This window comes from Dromiciops gliroides, chromosome 1 (assembly GCF_019393635.1).
Source record: "Dromiciops gliroides isolate mDroGli1 chromosome 1, mDroGli1.pri, whole genome shotgun sequence".
In the NCBI taxonomy this organism is placed as follows: domain Eukaryota; kingdom Metazoa; phylum Chordata; class Mammalia; order Microbiotheria; family Microbiotheriidae; genus Dromiciops; species Dromiciops gliroides.
In genome coordinates, this window is record NC_057861.1 from 175,983,563 (window position 1) to 176,004,504 (window position 20,942).

The window sequence follows — 20,942 nt, forward strand, 5'->3', positions numbered from 1 at the left end:
ATGCAGCAGAACGTCAAGAAAGGTTAGGACTGAGAAAAGACCATCACACTGGCAACCTTGGAGAGAAAAAATTCAGTTGAAACATGACAAGGATGAGGACTGAGAGTTAAGTAAGTTGAGGCAGATAGTATGGCCAACTTTTTCAAAGAGTTTGGCTGAGAAAGAGAAGATATATATAACAACAGAACTTGAAAGGATGATACTGTCTAGTGCAGGTTTAAAAAAAAAAAAAGAGGGAGGAGACACTGCTTAAGGCAGTAATGAAGAAACCCAGTTGATAGGGAGAGGGTTTGATGATATATTGGGGGGGGAGGGGGGGGAGGGATGATTTAGGTTGTAAACCACTGGAGAAAACAAGGGAAGGTGGGATCAAATATATATGTCAAGGGGTTGGTTGGCCTTGGCAATATGGACCATGTCCTCTTTGTCAAGGGAGAGGGGGAGGAAGATGGAGTACAGAATGTCATCAAAGGGTTTTAAAATGAAAGAGGGAGCTCATATCGAATGGCCTCAATTTTTTTTCAGTAAAGTAAGAGGAAAAGACCTCAGCTCAAAGAGTGAGGAGGACGAATTGTTGAGAGCTTACAAGAGGGCAGACTTTGAGTGGCCTCGAGTGATTTTTCTTTCTCTGATTCTGGAGTTCCCATGTTTAGTTGAACTCTGCTTCCTTGAAGGAGTGAAACTTTAGTTATTGCTACTGAAAAGAGGATCCATCCATCTTTTCTTGTAGAAGGACACAGGTACTTTTTGTGTTTTGTGGTTGTCTTATATTAAACTGGGGAACTAAGAATGAGCCACCAAAGAACTTGGCTGCAGGGCACATGCATTTAGTCCATGGAACTTACAAGTTTCTTAAGCAATTGGCATAATTTGATATTGCTGGCCAACTACAGATTCTTCTGATAGGAATAAATTAAATTACCTTAAGAAATGTATTAATGAAGACACAAGAAAATTAAGCACCTCCCAAATGGGATTTTTACAAATAAATGGCTACTCAAAACCACCCCCCCAAAAGAGGGCAAAATAGTTTTGTAATAGTTTTTGTAGTGAATAAGACAAGAAATCAATTAAAGGGGAAGAAAAGAATTACCTTGTGGACATGATAATCATATTGACCAATCTTGGCCCCCTAAGAAAAGATACAGAAATTTGCAGGCACAGAATTTTGTAATAAGAATTACGGCTGGGGCAGCTAGGTGGCGCAGTGGATAAAGCACTGGCCCTGGATTCAGGAGTACCTGAGTGCAAACCCGACCTCAGACACTTGACACTTGCTAGCTGTGTGACCCTGGGCAAGCCACGTAACACCCATTGCCCCGCGAAAAGAAGAAGAAGAAAAGGAGAGGAGGAGGAGGAGGAGGAGAATTACAGCTGTGGAATTTTGCATATGACTTCAGCTGAAGCCAAACTATCAACTGTATTTCCTTAACTATTTTTTTTCTTTGTTACAAGGTACACTAGGAAGAAGGGGGTTAGGAAATATCTAGAAGCAAGAGGTAAAAACAAAAAAGGCAGCAATAAAACTTGAAAAAAAATTTTAAGCCCATCAAGTAGGGAATGGCTAAACAAACTGTGGTATATGATGGTGATGGAATATTATTGTGCTATAAGAAATGACAAGCAGGATGACTTCAGAAAGGCCTGGAAAGACATGTATGAAATGATGTACAGTGAAGTGAGCAGAACCAAGAGAACACTGTGCACAGAGAGAGCAATACTGTTTGATGAAGAACTGTGAACGACTAGACTATTCTCAACAATACAATGATCCAAGACAATCCCAAAGGACTATTGAGGAAACATACTATCCACCTCCAAAGAAAGAAGTGATATTGATGGAACAGACTGAAGTATCCTACTTTTCATTTTCTTTCATTTATTTTCTTTTAATCAAGTTTTCTTATACAAAACGACAAATATGGTAATGTTTTACGTAATCATACATGTATAACCCATGCCTGATTGCTTGCTGCCTCAGGGAAGGGAGAAGGGAGGGAGGGAAGGAGGGTTAAAAACAGGAACCCAAAACTATAAATAAAAATGTTTATTATATTAAAAAAAGAAAAAATTAAGGTTACCAGGGCCAAACTAAACATAACAAAATTCTAACCCAAAAGAATTTAAGGGATTCTTTGTAATGAAATTTTAACCAGAACTAAAATTATATTAAATTAAAAAGAAACAACCTTATTCTTTCATCTTTGACATTTTTTCTTCCCCCTTTTTTTTAAACAGAGTAAAAAAAAAGAATTTGATCATTTTGCATAGTCAGGAATATAATTTTCTTGTTAAAAAAAACCTGATTTCTTAGTATTATATAACACATGGGCACTCAAATCCTCACAAACTACAATTTTTCTTTCTTTTAATAAAGCTATTCTTTTATATGCTATGCTCTATATTTAAAAGTTGAGGTAGGATTTTTGTTTTGGGGTTTTCTTGTTTTTTGTTTTTTGCTTTTCTTTCTTTGTGGGAGAAAAAGGTTAAATAATAGTGTTCCTACCCTACAGCTGAAGGGGGGGGAGGGGTGTCAGGGGAAAACTATATGTAAAGCAATATCATACAAATTAAATACTATTTCCTAACTTACATTTTAAAAAATCTTCCCATTTAAGTCTTAGGGTCCTCAGTATAAAAAACTGAGTCAGGTACTTTCTCATCTCTATAATAGAGAGAAAAGGAATTTGCCATGTTGTGATAGCAAATATGCCAAAAATATCCAAATACAACAGAAAAAATGGACCCAGGACCATGAGTTTTAATACAAGTACAAACTAGTTTACATAAAATGCCTGGAAGTTTTGTAAATTTTTGTCAATCAAATCACTCTCCCACTGACTTACATTAAAATTTCAGAGGTGCTTTATCTTCATTTCACATAGATCTTCAATTGGCAGTGACCTCCTAACACTTTAGCCTTAAGTTTTTCTGCCCCTCAGTTTCTGTCAAGTTGTTACTGATCTGTAAACAAACACTTAAATGCATTAGAGGAGCTCACTATTTAAAGGAATCCTCTTGTACTGTATATCACCACCTTTATTATCTATTTTCATGTTCAAATTTTCACATATTAGGTTCCCCTAAAAAGAGAGTATATCTATTTTAAGAAATATATTTAGGATGCTACACATGCTTACACGTGAAATCAACAGCAAAGTTACAGGTTCCAAAGAATATAGGCAACTTATGTTTCAAACACATTGGGAAAATTTTGCTTAAAATGCACCACAGAAATTCACTAGTTAAAACAACCTTAGGTAAAATCTCTTGTAAGGTTAAAAATCTTTTAGACTGCAAACAATCATTCACTTTTTATTCTCTAAAGGTTTGTTTGGGCTTTTGTTGGGAAGTACCTGTCCAAAACAAAATTTGTAAATAAGCTAAATTTTTAAACATGGCTTTGTAAATTTGATATGTTCATTTAAAAAAAATACACAAATACATACTTTGATTGATAAGCTATATAGGACCATAAAGTTTCCAAAACAAAATTAAATTTTTTTATAATTATACAAGCAAAGTTTTAATAAAGCCTTTATTACTCTCACTTGTGAGCTTCTAATCAACGTGTTTTCTCTAAGTCAATACAGAACAAGAGTTAAAACTATCTTTAAAAATACAGTTTAAAAAAATACAGTTTAAATTTAATACCATTTCTTAAAATAAAAATGCAATTATATTCCAAGTTAGCATATTTACATAAGCAAAAGAAAAACCACATTATTCTGAATATTTATGTTTATAGGTGCTCCTCACTTTATGCAACATATTTTCCTTAGAAATTGTCAAATATACTTTTTAAAATCATTCGAAATATTAGTATTCTCTACTTATGGAATCTTATTTGTGAAATCTTGCAAAAATAGAGAATCACTCTCTAATTTAAATAACATAAAATTAAGTGTTCATATAAAAATAAAAGTTTGATTAACAGTAACCCAACTAAAGGCAGAGTAGTTGAAAGAGAGCTAGACTTGGAAGAGTCAGCAGAGACCCAGGTTTGAATTCTGCTTCTAAAACTAGCTGTAGGAAGTGAAAACTTTCTTAGTGAAGCTCCTCAAACTGTGAACCTCAGTTTTTGCAATACTGATACCTCATAGAGTGGTAAATAAAGTGCTTGTCAAATTTCAAAGCACTATATAAATGAGTCTTTAATTCCTCTAAACATACTTGGCTTCTAAATTCTAAGAATGTGGCAAATGACAAGAAAATAACATGAAATCTGATCAGGAAAGGTACTTCCTGAGCCTATTCCAGGATTAGTACACACACTTTAAAGCCCAATGTCCTATAAATATGTATATTTAAAGTAGCATATACTCCTAAGTGATGGTCAGAAAGATAAACAGGCATTAGGAAGGTCTTGACTCTTCAAATAAAGATTCAATTGTGTTGAACATACTTTACCTGGATCAGGAGAGCATTCTAATATATCTTTTTAAAAATTTTTCAACAACAAAAATAGAAACAAAAGATTTTTCCTGGATTTTTTTGTTGTCATTTTTCAGTCATGTCCAACTCTCTGTCAACCCATTTGGGTTTTTTTTTTTTCAGTAGAGATACTGAAGTTTGCTGTTACCTTCTCCAGCTCATGTTACTTATCAGGAATTGAGGCCAACAGGGTTAAGTGATTTGCCCAGGGTCATATAGCTAGCTAGTAAGTGTCTGAAGCTAGATTTGAACCCATGAAGTTGAGTCTTTCTGACTTCAGGCCCAGCACTCTATACACTGTACCACAGGGGCAGCTAGGTGGCGCAGTGGATAGAGCACTGTGGCCCTGGAGTCAGGAGTACCTGAGTTCAAATCCAGCCTCAGACACTTGACACTTACTAGGTGTGTGACCCTGGGCAAGTCACTTAACCCCAATTGCCTCACTAAAAAAAAAAAAGAAAGAAAGAAAGAAAAAAATAACAAAAATATACACTGTACCACATAGTTGTGCCTTTTTCTGGTTAAACCTCAGCTAAACCAGAAAATTAACTGGAATACTTTACTACCTAGTATTCTGGGTAAAAAACTCAAATTCAATAAAAATTAATTCAAATTTCTGCCATACATATATCTCACATTTGTTCAACAGAATCAGAAAATCACTATATGAATGTGAATTACTATCGAATAGTAATTTTAACGTGCACTTTACTGACTATAATTGGCATTATTTCTAAAAACAATGAATTTGAGGCTTCCAAAGGCCCCTGACCTCAAAGAGTTTCAAACTAGTAGGCCAAGAATGTTACTCAGAAGGACATAAAGGAGAATATAACTGTCTAAGAAAGGTAGGAGCAATGCAGTACAGTAAAAAGGGTGCTACAATATGGAGCTAGCTTCAAATCCTGGCTTTACTCTTCCTGTTCACTTTCGGCAACTAACAGGGTCACATTGACTAATGAATGCCTAGCAAACAGAATATTACTGCATTATAAGAAACTATGAGGAATTCAGAAACCTAGGCAGATTCTTATGAATACTGAATGAAGAAGTAGCACGAGAAAACCAATACATACAATGCCAACAACAATATGAACTAAAGAATAAAAAGAATCTGACTTTGCATAATCTAGGCCTCAGATGAGAAAATAAACCTTTCTTGAAGGGCCTGGGGGGAAGGAAAGCTATGCCTACACAATGTTGCAGCCCTGTCAAATGCAGTCAGTGTGTTAGTTAGTTGGTTTTGCTAACAGTCTGGATGTTTTGTTTTAATCTTTGTTACAAGAGAAGACTTAGAAATTAATGTGTATAAAAACAAAAGGCACTAACAAAACTTAATAAATAAAATGAAGGGGCTATACTAGAAGGTCTCTAAAGTTCCTTTCAGCTAGATCTATGATTTTTGAAAATGCTATGAATTCAGAAGGAGACATCATTTATGGTTTATAGGGGTGGAGAAATATCTTCTCAAAGAGAAATAAGGCAAGCCTTCATAGAAGAGGACTTGTAATAGAATCTTACAGCAGGATCAATAAGACTTAAAACCAGAAGAGACCTTAAAAATCATCTAATCTCCTTCATTTTCCAGATGAGTAAACTGATTTGAGCAGAACCATGCATGGTTAACAGTTAAACAGGAAATATGGGTGGGGGAAAATAAGAAAAGTGGCCTTCTAGGTATATTATTTAAGTATGAGCAAAGGTTCAGGGTGAAAAAACAAGGAAAATGGAAAGTATAAATTAGTTTGGCTTGACCCATAAAAGCTACATAAAAGGAAAGAATGTGAGAAATGTTTAGGGGAAAATTAAGTTGGAAAAAGATACAAATAGCTATTCCTCAATAGATAAATGGTCAACAGATATGAACAGTTCTCAAAAGAAGAATTGCAAAGTATTCCCAACAACATGGAAGAATGTTCCCAATCACTGAGAGAAATGAAAATCAAAAACAACCCTACTAAGGTTTTACTTCACACCTTTGCAAATTGGCAAAGATGATCAAAAAACAGGAAAAGAGGGATTGAATAAAGATAGGCACACTGACACACAGTTGGTGGAGCTGTGAACCATTTAGAATTATGCAAATAAAGTGACCCTTTGAACCAGAGACTGTTACTAAACACCAGGGAAGCCATTGATAAGGAAAATCCCCATACATACCAAAATATTCATAACAGCACTTTTATGATAAACAGTTGGAAACCAAGTAATTGCCCATCAATTGGGAAATGGCTCAACAAAGTGTGCTACATGAACATAAAAAAATATTACTGTAATATAAAAAATTATGTATGTGGTGAATTCACAAGCATGGAAAAAGATCTACATGAAATGCTGAATGAAGTAGAGTAAAAATAAAACAACGTTCACAATAACTACAACAATGTAAATGGAAACATATACAAGCAAAAGTGAATATAACAAAATTATAAAGATCAATCTCAAATGAGGGGATTATTATTATTATACCCCAAACCATCCCTCTATGAAGGCAGGAGGTCTACAGGCATCACACAATTCATGTGTTTTGGGATTTTTACAATGTGTTGATCTGTTGTACTGAGATTTTTTCCTCTCTTTTTTAATCTTTAAAAAATACTACTTGTTCTATGGGATGGCTCTCTCAGAGGGGGAAGGAAAGAGATACTGAAGGGTAATTATTATAATAATGTAAAAAAAAAAAAAAAGAAAACATCAATAAAAACTTGTATTTTTCAATAAAGTAGAAACACACAAAGTGGTTGGAAACAGACTGCTAGAGACCCAGAACACCAGAGTAGACTCTAAACTTTATTTTCTAAACAGAAACAAATTGAAGATTTCTAAGGAAAACTGACCAATTAGGAATCTACTGCAACAATCCAATTAAGAGATAATTGGGGGGGGGGGGGGGGCAGCTAGGTGGCCCTGGATTCAGGAGTACCTGAGTTCAAATCCAGCTTCAGACACTTGACATTTACTAGCTGTGTGACCTTGGGCAAGTCACTTAACCCTCATTGCCCAACCAAAAAAAAAAAAAACAAACCAACAACAAAGAGATAATGAGGGGGAGCAGCTAGGTGGCACAGTGGATAAAACACCAGCCTTGGATTCAGGAGTACCTGAGTTCAAATCAGGCCTCAGACACTTGACAACTTACTAGCTGTGTGACTCTGGGCAAGTCACTTAACCCACATTGCCCTGCAAAAACAAAACAAAACAAAAAAAGCGAGATAATGAGGGCAGCTAGGTGGTGCAGTGGATAGAGCATTGGCCCTGGATTCAGGAGGACCTGAGTTCAAATCTGGCCTCAGACATTTAACGCTAGTTGTGTGACCCTGGGCAAGTCACTTAACTCCAATTGCCTCTCACAAAAAAAAAAAAAGGGAGAGAGAGAGAGAGAGAATAAGACAATAAACTAGAATAATAGCCATAGGAATGAAAAGTCGAGAGGGGAAAAAGTTTAACATTGTGGGAATTAGAAACAACAACACATGTCAAACTGATCCTCTTTCTACATTACAGCCCTTACTTGAATACAACCATCATGCTCCACTCCCTCCTCCCTCAACTCTTTTCTTCTCTGAACTGAACACTACCAGTTCAGTTCCTCAAACCAGTAGTCTTAAGGTATGAAGTATCTTGGTTGCCCTCCAGCTTATGTGCTACAGTACGCAGAACTGAACCCAATATACTAGTTATGGTCTAATCAAACAGATTTTGTTCAGTCATTTTAGTTATGTCCAATTCTTTGTGACCTCACTTAGGGTTTTCTTGGCAAAGGTACTATAATTGGTTTTCCATTTCCTTCTTCAGCTCATTTTACAGATAGGAAACCAAAACAAATAGAGTTAAGTACCAGGGTCATATAGCTAGTAAATGTCTGAGGCTGAATTTGAACTCAGGTCTTCTTGACTCTAGACCTAGCCCAGTGCTCTATTCATCCAGTGAACTATCTAACTGCCGTATCAGGCAGACTATACTTAGTTCTAAAAATTATACCAGTTTTTGGGCAGTCATTTCATACTATTTACTTATATTGAGCTTGTATTCCACTAACACTCACAAATCAATTTCGGATGAGCTACTGTCTAACCCATCAATATCCAGCCCTGGCCTCTTTCTTGGGATGTCTTACTCTCTAATTAGCATTTCCAAACAGATGTCCAGTAGACACCTCAAATTCAGTATGTCCTAAATAGACTTTATTCTTTCTCTTCAAACTCACTCCTCTTCCCAAACATATCAATTTCTGTCAAGGGTCCCTCTAGCTTTCTAATTACTCGGGTCCAAAAGTTTGGAGTTATTCTTGACTTCACTCCCCGCCCCTCCCACCAATTCCCCCATATATTATTGAATGTAAGCTCCTTCTCCAAAGGTACAGTATTTCTCCCATTTTTTTTAATCTTCTACATAAAACCTATAGTAGCTTACTTTCACCAGGTCTTTCCATATTCAAGGATGTAGTTCATTTGGATAGGTAATTTCATCAAGGACGGGTAGGTATTCCCTTACTATTGCTTTATTTATATTATCTATCAACACACTGAGAGTGATTACAACAGGCCCCAAAGCCCACCAGGGTTCAAGCCCTGCTTTTGACACATCTGGCTGTGCCCCTCAGGGCACAATTCTCTAAGAATACCAACTAAAGAGATGAGGCAATTCTTCATCAGGTCCCCTATACCAGGGAATCCTAATTCCAGTTCTGATACCTTAGAACTCCCATTTGGCCATTTTCATTTTATCTTTCTAATCCAAAGGTCATTCTCCTTGGGAGGGAAAACAGAAACAAAGAAACAGCTGGAAGAGCTATAAGCCTTATCTCATAGACAACTGTAATATCTTCCCCTAAGCAGAGAAGGAACTTTATCCCTTCTGCCTTTGATCCTCTTTCTCTTCCCAATGTAGCTAAAAATTTCCATGTTGTTCTAAGTTTCCTCACCAACCTATACTCATTCTGAACTTGGACAGGTACTCTTAGTGTTTTTCCTAAAAAAAATCTATAGATCATGTTTCTTGCTCTGCTTTCACATTCTTTACGTGCCTTTTAAAACTGAAATTAGTGAGGTCTCTGGGCATCCATATTGATCATTTCAGTCAACCTTATTAAGACTGTTTTCCTTTCTGATAATAACTTCATTTTTGTAAACTTTGTATCCAGTACTAAAATCCTCTCTATAACTGTAGTCCATGGGATTATCTTTCCTTCCGGTTTGAAATCTGCTCTACCATTATCTTGAGGGCGTGTTTTCCTTCACTCTTATCACATACCAGTGGACAGGGAAGAATTTCCACAAAAGGATCCTATAATTCCCACCTAAGCAACCAGTTCCTCCCTGTGAATAAGAATGACAGTAAGTAATGTGTATATGAGACAGAGACACAGAGAGAGAGAGAGAGAGAGAGAGAGAGAGAGAGAGAGATTAGTTTCTCTACTTTTGCATTAAAAAAGTGTTCCAGGGGTCATCTGGGTAATTGAAGGCCATCTCAACTATATCATGCCTCTGTGTCAAGTTTACAATCCGTTTTCCAAAACTCTTATGTATTATTCCTTTCTAGGTGGTCTATCAGTAAACTAAGCAGACAAAATTGCTCATTTCTCCCCTCTACCAATCTCTACTCAAAATACTCTCCCCACAAGCTTTCCCTAATAGCCTTTTTCAGGCCATCCTCTTCTCCTTTAATCCACTCAATTTCTCATTAAGAAACCATGTGCTAAATTAAAGACAATGAGAAAGAAAAAGTGAAACTTAGTTCTTCATAGCCCTAACTCTTCCACTGGGAGATTATAATCACAATCCCCTCACCTCCAACTCAAACTTTTTAACCACCAAACGTTCCAACTACCCATTTAAATAAAAAAACACAGGGAAAAAAATTTAAATGTAAAAAAAAAATGGAAGAAAAGGTATGTGAGCATGATACTCCATTTGCCCCATGGTTCACATTTCATTCTAACTCACAAAGCTAATAAGAACATAATAGACTTTAAAGGAATATAACACAAAACACATTCATATTCAGCTATTTTTTAAATTCCTAGACGATGGTAATAGTATAGTTAATTACAAATTGCTAAAAATGATATAGTGGATGGAAAAAAATTAGATATCTCCTGACTCGGCATAATAGTCAGTTAAAACAACAGAGCTATCCAATGTTCTATCTACCCTCAAGTAGTCATTGTTACTTAGGCAGGCACAAATAAGAAGTTTTAAAACCCTTACATTTGGCTTTAAAATGTATAGTATGGGGGCAGCTAGATGGCGCAGTGGATAGAGCACCGGCCCTGAATTCAGGAGGACCTGAGTTCAAATCCGGCCTCAGACACTTAATACTTACTAGCTGTGTGACCCTGGGCAAGTAGCTTAACCCCAATTGCCTCACTTTAAAAAAAAAAAAAAAAGCATAGTATGATTTTTCTTGAAACTAATTTGCCTTTTTTAGGCCAATATTAAAAACCAATGTACTCACAGAGTACAAATAATGAAGATAAAGAGGAAAGCCCTGGAGTTTGCCAGGTGATCCAGGTACAAAAACTTAGAATAATTGCATTTTAAGCAATTTGAAAGAGAATTATTCAATAATGAATGTCTTTTGAAACAGAAAATTTGTAAATATAAATGATAATTTTGGACCACTGGCCATTAAAGAAATGTTTCACAACCTTTTTCCTTATAAAGAGGTATTTTATCCATTTCACTGACAAGAGTAGGACACTTGACATAATTCAAATTCCATTACAATTAAGTTCATTGTATATCCAAAGTCTTCCCTTGCTACATATCTGAGGAAAAGTAGCAAGTACACTGCTGAGTGAAATACACTAACATAAACATTCCAGATTTAATTTTTATACTACTCAGATTTCCTATTTCTTCAATATGATTTACAGGTCTCATAGCCTACTTACAAATTAGACCGTTTAAATATTAAAAATAACCTGCTAATATTAATATTACTAACTAAATTAAAGCTATAATTGTTATAGTAAAAGGGAAAGGAAGTCAAAGTTTAAAAAAGGAAAGAAGAACTATTAGGAATTACTAGTAAGCTGTAGATCGTCTATGCTATTTCTGTGTTTATACTTGATAAATCTTACTTTCAGTTTCTTGCAGACATTATCATTTAGTGTCTAAGTTACCACCATCCCTTATATTCACATTATATTCTACAATCCAACAAGAAACAGAAGGGAAGGCTTTTAAAACTAAAAGATATTGTCTTCTTTCAATCCTAAAAGGATTAACACAGAAAAAATAAATTCAATGAAAATTGACAAGCTTGCTATGCCTGGTATTTTGCATAAATCCTCCTATCAATGGAGTTTAAGAACAAAAAAGCAAGACATTAAAGCTGAAAAACTAAACAGTTCTAGGAGTAACAGCTTTATACGGTAGTGGCTTCATTACTTTGTATGGAATATAGCAAACTTCTACACACTTACAATTGAACTATAAAGAAAAACATTCCAAAACCAAATAAATTTCAGGACCATACCTCACTTTGAATTATTTATACTTTTGATCATTTTATTAGCATGTGCAAATAGATATGGATCCAGTTCCTAATCTGAAACTGAATTCTTAAGATAGTATACTTCAAAAACTGATCCAAAGTAGGATTTTTTTAAAGGTCCCTAAAGTGCACATGGTAGGCTATTATTGTTGCTTCTTGTGAAGCAAACAAACAAAAAAAAAACCTGGTCCACCTGCATGATTTTAATTTAAATAGATAACAAAGTAAACATTTTTAATTTGTAATAAGATTTAGAGAGATTATTTTAGAGTTGGCTAAATGAGGAATGAGCATTAGAGTACGAGTAAGAAGACCTGGGAGTTCAGGTCCCCACTCTGCCAACCTAGGGCAAGTCAATCTCTCAAGGTTTTGCTTTCCTTCTCTGAAAGTCCTGGAGGAAGAGAATAAGCACAGGCACTATGATAGGTACTTTATAAATAAATATCGTCTCATTTGGTACTACTCACAACAACAATCCTTAGAGGTTGATGCTATTTTTGTTCTCATTTCACAGTTAAAGAAACTGAGGCAGATAGAGGTTAAATTACTTACTTGGGGGGCAGCTAGATGGCGCAGCGGATAAAGCACCGGCCCTGGATTCAGGAGTACCTGAGTTCAAATCCGGCCTCAGACACTTAACACTGTGTGACCCTGGGCAAGTCACTTAACCCCAATTGCCCCGCAAAAAAAAAAAAAAAAAAAATTACTTACTTGGGGTCACACAGCTTGTAAGCATCTGAGGCCAGATTTGAAGGAAGGAGTTCCTGACTCTAAGACCAGTTACTGTGTCACCTAGCACTGTCTCTAAAGTAGACTAGATAATCTCTAAGGTCCTTTCCAGTTCTAATGATCTGCAGGTCTATCAGTCTTACGAAACTAATCACATGGAAAAACTATAGGTTAGAGAAACTTAAGAATGAAAACAAATTTTAGTACATAGAAAAGAACTTCCTTGAAGTCATAATGTTAGCATAATAAAAAAGAAATATGACCAACTAAGTCATCTTGGTATTTTCTTATGTTGATCAAGGCAGACTGAAAAAATATATAGGCATATGCTATCATTTTTTCAAATCAACCATCTGTCTTCCTCCTCTCCTTCCCCAAGACACACAAGTTCATAATTATCCCTTCACTTGCTATTTTTTTTTTCGGGGCAATAAGGGTTTAAGTGACTTGCCCAGAGTCACAGAGCTAGTAAGTGTCAAGTGTCTGAGGCTGGATTTGAACTCAGGTCCTCCTGAATCCAGGGCTGTTGCTTTATCCACTGTGCCACCTAGCTGCCCCCCACTTGCTATTTTTTAAGAAAATCCAGCTTCCAACATGCCTCAGATTAAAAGAGAATTCAAATATAAATTTGTATGTATTTTAGTTTACAGAAAATTCAAAAAAAGTAATCCCTAATCAAAAATAGGCTTTAACCACCAGAATGAGGTAACAACAAAATGACCTGCAAGTTGCTGCTCTTTTTCATTAATTGTATACAGAAAGTCATTGCTTAATTTCAAATTTTCCTCTCAAAGTAATCTATTTATAATCTATTATAAATGAATTTTAATCAGTAATTTCAAAAAGTGCCAAAAAATACAAAGATTAATTCCCTAGAAATATGAACAATTTACTATTTCCTTAAAACCTTTACATAACTAAAAAAAAATAGGCAAAGGAACAAACTTCTACATAAATTTATTCAGCAAATTTAATACAGAAGAGTAGGTGTAGAAACCCATTTTGGCTTAGCACTTGTTTCAAAGATTAGCTACAGGCCACTGAATATCCAAGAGACATATATTATGTAAGAAGCTCAAATTCCATACTGGCTTTACAGAATTCTTGATGCAGGAGGGAGGACCTGCCCAATGGTCCAGATCATGACGCCCCACACCCACCCAGTATCTAGTGAAGGAGTATATATCACTCACATATCAAAATTCTCTGGAGTTTCCATAAATCTGGAGAAAGGACCTGACCAGATACTTGGAATCTCAAGCCCTAAAGGGAACTCTGAGTTTACATTAGGCCATTGGGGTAACAGGCTTACAGTACAAAAGGGGATAGGGATCTGAGTGTAGCTACACCTGACCCATATTCTTTTGAAAAAAGCAAGAGGAAGGTACTAACAATTCTCTCTCCTGTTCACTCCAATTTTCCACTTTAATTGAATATTCAATAAATTAAAAACTGTTCTGAACAGTTTAAGACAGATACCATAACTACAAAAGACCATCATATCTCAGGGTATTGTTTCAGAATCTGTTTAGTTTGAACTAATATTTAAAATGATGCCTTGGCAGTATAAAAATCAGACTAAATATAAAATTTGTACATAAATCGACAACTTTATATAATTTTAAAAGTGAATAGCAAAAAAGAACATGCCAAGTACAAGAGTAGTTTACTTACAAAAAGGTATGCTAGCTATACTTACCCATCTCTTCCCTTACTGACAATTTTTACTTCAAAATAATAAATCCCACAAGCTGCTGGTATAGGATGTGTGGCACGAACTGAAGCTGCATCTTTTGGAGTTTTACCATGACCTGCAAATGACATGGGAAAGAAAAATCATCAAAAATCTGAATACATAAACAATACATGAAAAAATATGCTTGTCAAAAGGACAGGTATAATTCTAATCCTGTCACCTCAAGTAACTAAAGATTTAATGAAGCATATTATGTTAATGATAAATCCTACTTGTAAAATTACAGTCAATTCAAGAATTTTATAATTAATGTCATATATTTAAAGATTTTTCAAAACCTGGGAAGGCTTACATGAACTGATGGAAGGTAAAATAAGCAGAATCAGGCCAATGAGCAGAATCAATACAATGACCAACCGCAACTCCAAAGGACTCATGATATAAAATACTATCCCACCTCCAGATAAAGAACAGATGGGCTCAAGAGTGCAGATTAAAACTTTTCTCCCTCCTCTTACTTTTCTTGCTTCTTTTTTCCAGAATATGGCTAACATAGAAATATGTTTTGCATGAATGGACATGTATAATTATCAAACTTACTGCTCTCTCAATGAGTAGGGAAGGGGAGGAAAGAGGGAGAAAATTTGGAACTAAAAATATATTTTTTAAAGAAAATGCTTCTTGAATTGAGTTGAAAAAAATTTAAAACCTTGAACAGACGACTGAATTTAGTGACCTTTACTCAAATACAAATTAAGCATTTTAATAAGACTATTCCTATTTTTTAAATTAGAAGGTAAAGTGAATGATTAGAAACTAATTTTTGCATACAAGGTATAAAAAATCTGAACATAATTATCTTTTTAGATCACAGAATTTTGAGGCTTTACACTTTTTTGAAAACTAGATTTGACATGATTAAGTTTAACTGGTAACATGGAATTATTTTAAAGTTTAGATTTAACAATAATTATGTAATTACTTTTGATATAGCACTTGACAATAACTTTGTATAACAATAACAAATGGGCTTATGTTCTAAAATTTCTTTATTTCAACAATTCATTGATCATATTAAAAAACTGAGAAATGTATCCAAGCTTCAATCTATTTTTGTCAAAGAAATAAAATGCCATCATTAGTAGGAAATCTACTTCAATGTTAACACATTCTCTATAATTCTTCTCCATCTAACACATTTAGACCATCTTCAAGCTAAACAGTTTCCCTCTTCTCCCAAATATAAGTAAACAGAAAAAGGGCAGGAAGAACACAAGTATGCTGCCTTGTAAATATGGAGATAAGCCACAACTGAGGAATTGAACTGAACAAACATTAATTAAATGCCTACATGGGTGCAAGGAACTGCATCAGGTACTAGGGATATTTCCACAATTCAATGAGAATACCAATTGGTCAATGTTAGTACCCTCTCCAACAATGGAGATTACAATACATACATACTTTTTCTTCCAAGGGACTCTTATCTCTGCACTCTCCTATCTTCTATAGCAGGGCTTCTTAAACATTTTCCACTCTCTATCCCTTTTTGCCCAAGAAATTTTTACACAAGCCCAGGTATAAAAGGTACACAAAATAGGTATACAAATCAAACATTTACTACCAAATTTTCCACACCCCCCACATTCAGTCACCCCTCATGTGGGGCTGAGACGCACATTTTAAGCTTTGTTCTATAGGAAGGCCACCCAAAGAACCAAGGGCTTTCTAGATTTGTTTTTGTTTTCTTTTTGTTGGTTTTTATTTTTGGCGGGGCAATGGGGGTTAAGTGACTTGCCCAGGGTCACACAGCTAGTGTCAAGTGTCTGAGGCCGGATTTGAACTTAGGTACTCCTGAATCCAGGGCCAGCGCTTTAACCACTGTGCCATCTAGCTGCCCCTGCCTTCTAGATTTAATAAACATTGCATAGATAAGGCAGAGTACATTGTCCATCAGTTATCCCACATCTTTTATCATAATACTTTGAGGGGGGTGGGGCAATGAGGGTTATGTGACTTGCCCAAGGTCACACAGCTAGTGGCAAGTGTCTAAGGCTAGATTTGAACTCAGGTCCTCCTAAATCCAGGGCTCGTGCTTTATCCACTGTGCCACCTAGCTGCCCCTATCATATACTTCTGTTTTTTGTTTTTGTTTTTTTTTTGGCGAGGCAATTGGGCTTAAGTGACTTGCCCAGGGTCACACAGCTAGTAAGTGCCTATCATATACTTCTAATGATATCCTTTATGCCATTTCTGTAAAATTTATTAATAATGGTTGCAACCTATTCATGCTCACCATGTACCTCTCCAATGCCCTTTAGAATGACCACTTCAGTTTTTCAGATTGTAATATTCTGAGACTTGCAACCACATAGCATCTCCAAATGAAAATTGTTGTTAAAAAAGACAGGTCTGGGGGCAGCTAGGTGGCGCAGTGGATAGAGCACCGGCCCTGGAGTCAGGAGTACCTAAGTTCAAATCCGGCCTCAGACACTTGACACTTATTAGCTGTGTGACCCTGGGCAAGTCACTTAACCCCAATTGCCTCACCAAAAAAAAAGAGGTCTTCAGGGCAGCTAGGTGGTGCAGTGGATAGAGCACCAGCCCTGGAGTCAAGAAGACCTAAGCTCGAATCGGGTCTCAGACACTTGACACACACTAGCTGCATGACCCTGGGCAAGTCACTTAACCCCAACTGCCTCATCCCCTAAAAAAAAGAGACAGGTCTTTATTTCAGGAAGAAACTTGGGACCCGCTGAAAGAACCACTCAACTTCTCAAAGACTATACATACGTACAGCCTGCTCTCCCACTTCATTCTGATTCTATTCATACATACTATCTGTCCAAGAGATTTATAATGATGGAGCTGTTCTATGGGCCATTCATCCCACAGTCTATCACAATCACAAACAGCAGGTATTCTTTATCCACACGTTTTTTTTCCTTCAATTGAATGATTATGGATTTCATTTAGGAGAACCTACAATATTACTGGAGTTATAGAATCAATGTATTATGCCCAAACATAAGCACCTGGACGAACCTCTCAGTTTTAACTCTGCACTGGTCTTCCATGTCACTGGCAAACACAATAAGAAAGCATAGACCTTGTTTTATGCCTCACTTGACAATCAAAGGCTTAAAAGCTCTCTGTTGCTCTACCCTTCAGGGAATCTTGTATAATTGTAACAAGGGCCTTTAAGGTGGCATTCTGTTCTAACACATCAAATGCTGCTTTATAGACAGCTTAACAATTAACACAATGAGATCTATCTTTACCTCTCAGTAAATCTTGTGGCTATAAAAAAAAAAAATGGGGGGGTAAGGGGATTGCTATAGAATCTCATGCAAAAATTTACCTATTTCCCCTCTCCTAAATTCACCATGACAATACCAATCAAAGGATGTAGGGATACAAAGTTGACAAAATATAGTCACTTTCCCTTAAGGAGCTTTTGATCCAATGGCAAGGATTATACATATGTATGATACAAGGACAAAAGTGCTATTACAAACATAAGGAAGACTACCATTATTTTTAATCCCACTGTGAAATAGGTAGAATGGACAATCAGAAAAGTGTTAAGGGCTAAAATTCTAGCTAAACTGTCTAAAATATCTAATGAGTGGTCGCCAATAAATTATAAGCTTTAGCAAGAGTTAGACTTTTAAGCATTTATTAAGGAGAATAAGAATTTGGTAAAGAGAGAAGGAAAGGCCTAGATTCCTATCTATTAAAGAGAGAGCACATTTCTAGCTCCACTCTCCACCAGAGTCCAGAGGAAAAAGAGCCTGAGACTGAGCGCCAGTCTCTTCCTTCCTCCTCCCACTAGCCCGTGTCACTTCCTGCCGCCAAAGAAAAGACTCCTGGTCTTGCCCTCAAAGACCTTCGCTTCATAGGCGGAACTCTTTTACAGTAAGTCTCCAGCAGGTGGCGTCATTCCAATCGTTACAAAAGTTTCATGGAAAAAGGTTATAGTTGAAAAGACCCATGAAGAAGTCTTTCTAAAGGCAGAAACATAATGTATATAGTACAGCCAGGAGGAGAACAAGATCAAGAAACAGCTGGCACTCTATCTTCATACATGGGACTACTATAAAACAGGGCTGGAGAGGAAAACGAAAACCAACTTATAGAAGGTCTTAAATACCAAACTAAGGAGTTTGTATTTTAATCCTAAAAGTAATGGGGAACCACTGGAAGATTTTGAGCCAGTGAGTGATAATGATGAGAAGCTACACAAGGAAGACTTTTATCAGTAATGTGAAGAATGGACTATTCCTATTCTAAAGCATATAGAAGGCCACACTAGCCTAGTGCACACAGACTCTTACAGCCTTACTAGGAACCATGCTAGGAACTCACATTACGCCTCATCACAGAATCCATCTCTTCCTTCAAGACACAGCTCAAGCACCAACTTTTATGAAACCTATCCTGATCCCTTCACTATCTCATAGGTAACTTACTCTGTGCTTGGTTTGAATCTCTTTGTATTTGTCATTATCATCTCCCCCATTAGAATGAAAACTCCTTGTCAGGAGGGATTGTTTCATTCATTGTAGTTGTATCCAGAGTTACTAGCACAGTACCTAGCACATAGTAAGTACTAAATGTTTCTTAATTAATCTTAAACTAGAAAGTCTCTGTGAGAGAGCCTGGCAATGAACATTTATGTTTTGACTAAGGCCCAGTCTAGCTAAGTATTTATGGAGTATGGAGAGGATCAACACCAAATTGGCCAAAGGATGATTAAATTTTCAGCCATATCGAACCTCAAAAAACAAGTTGCTGATATCACCATCTGTGTCCATAGAGGGCCTAAAGCAGGATTGAAGTAGAGAATGGATTAGAAAAGAAAACCTGGAGACAGATCATCTAAGCGATTATTATTACATGGTTAGTATCAGAGGAAAAAGAGGGGATATCACAGAAGTAGAATTACAGGATTTGACAAATGATATCAAAGAAGGAAGGAAAGACTCAGAAATGCTCCTAAAATGTTAAGCCTAGGTGAAATGCTTAAAGTAAGGGTACTGAACCAATTCTCTATAATCCCCAAAATGACTGTTTCCAGAGTACATTACTTATTGTGTCAGTGTTCTAGTGAGGCATATTTTACTCAATATGAACTCATGTATGTCATTATTCTTTCACTCATTTTCTTAAAATACCTTCATAGGTATCTAGTCACTTGTTTTTTGGTCAAAGTTTGCCTGGAATATGAAACATACACACAAAACACACACACTGACATATAATGAAAACATCAAAGTAAAAGAAATCACATCTGGCTAAAGATACACTTTAATACGACTAATTAACATATTACTGATTATTTGATTCTACATCAAATTGTTTTGCTTATACCTACAATGCAAATAAGCAATATTTCCACATGTTCAAGAATCTCGAAGACATTTAATAAACTCTGCCTCTTCTTTCTATTACCTGTTATGTTTCCATGGAAATGTGTCCGTAGGAGAAATCTAAGAATATCTGCTGCAGGCAGATGCTTCTGTTTTCTTAGCCTGGTGAGCAATAGTAAAGGAGCATGTCGATATATATGTATATCAAAAGATCAATTAACCTTCTCTAGAAAATTGATTTTACACACTGAGGCAAGCAAGAAAATAAGTACAGAAAAAAGTTCAAGCCAATTTTTTTAAAATATAAAGGCTTTTTTTTTGTTTTGTGTTGTTTTGTTGTTTTTTTAGTGAGGCAATTGGGGTTAAGTGACTTGCCCAGGGTCACACAGCTAGTAAGTGTTAAGTGTCTGAGGCCGGATTTGAACTCAGGTACTCCTGACTCCAGGGCCAGTGCTTTATCCACAATATAAAGGCTTTTTAAAAAAAATGCCTTTAATTACTAGCATATCTAGTCAACCTTTTACCCTATAAGCAATGTTAATATACTTTTTTTTTTATCCTGTATCTTTCTTATTTATACAATTGTTTGCATGTCTCTCTCCCATTAGACTGTGAGCTCCTTGAGAGAAGGGGTTGTTTTGCCCCCACCCCTTCTTTTTTTGGTCGGGGCAAATGAGGATTAAGTGACTGGCCCAAGGTCACATAGCTAGTAAAGGTCAATTGTCTGAGGCCAGATTTGAACTCAGATCCTCCTGAATCCAGGGCCAGTGCTCTATCTACTGTACCAACTATCTGCCCTCCTTAACATACTTTTGAATCCAAAAAACGTAGCGGGTAGAGCTCAGAAACCTGTGTTTGGATTATTTTATTTTCAGGAACACTACAGTCAACATCTTTTAAATGTCTAATACAGCCTTCTAACCAAATGACTTCAAATCTTGGATTGCTTCATATTATTCGGTAAAACAATCTTTTCTGTAAAAATAGGTGGTATTTGGGGGGCGGCTAGGTGGCGCAGTGGATAGAGCACCGGCCCTGGAGTCAGGAGTACCGGAGTTCAAATCTGGCCTCAGACACTTAACACTTACTAGCTGTGTGACCCTGGGCAAGTCACTTAACCCCAATTGCCTCACTAAAAAAAAAAAAAAAAAGGTGGTATTTTTCTGGAGAAAAAAAAAAAACCTAAGCTAATTGCATAAATATTTTGGAAC

General features: G+C 36.1%; 1 protein-coding gene across 1 annotated transcript in view; it reads right to left on the reverse strand.

Moving 5' to 3' along the window:
- RANBP9 (RAN binding protein 9) overlaps positions 1 to 20,942 on the reverse strand; it is a 90,647-nt gene that overhangs the window by 56,301 nt on the left and 13,404 nt on the right. Inside the window, 1 exon segment of the mRNA XM_043987361.1 lies at positions 14,363 to 14,474. Coding sequence (XP_043843296.1) covers positions 14,363 to 14,474 — 112 coding nt within the window.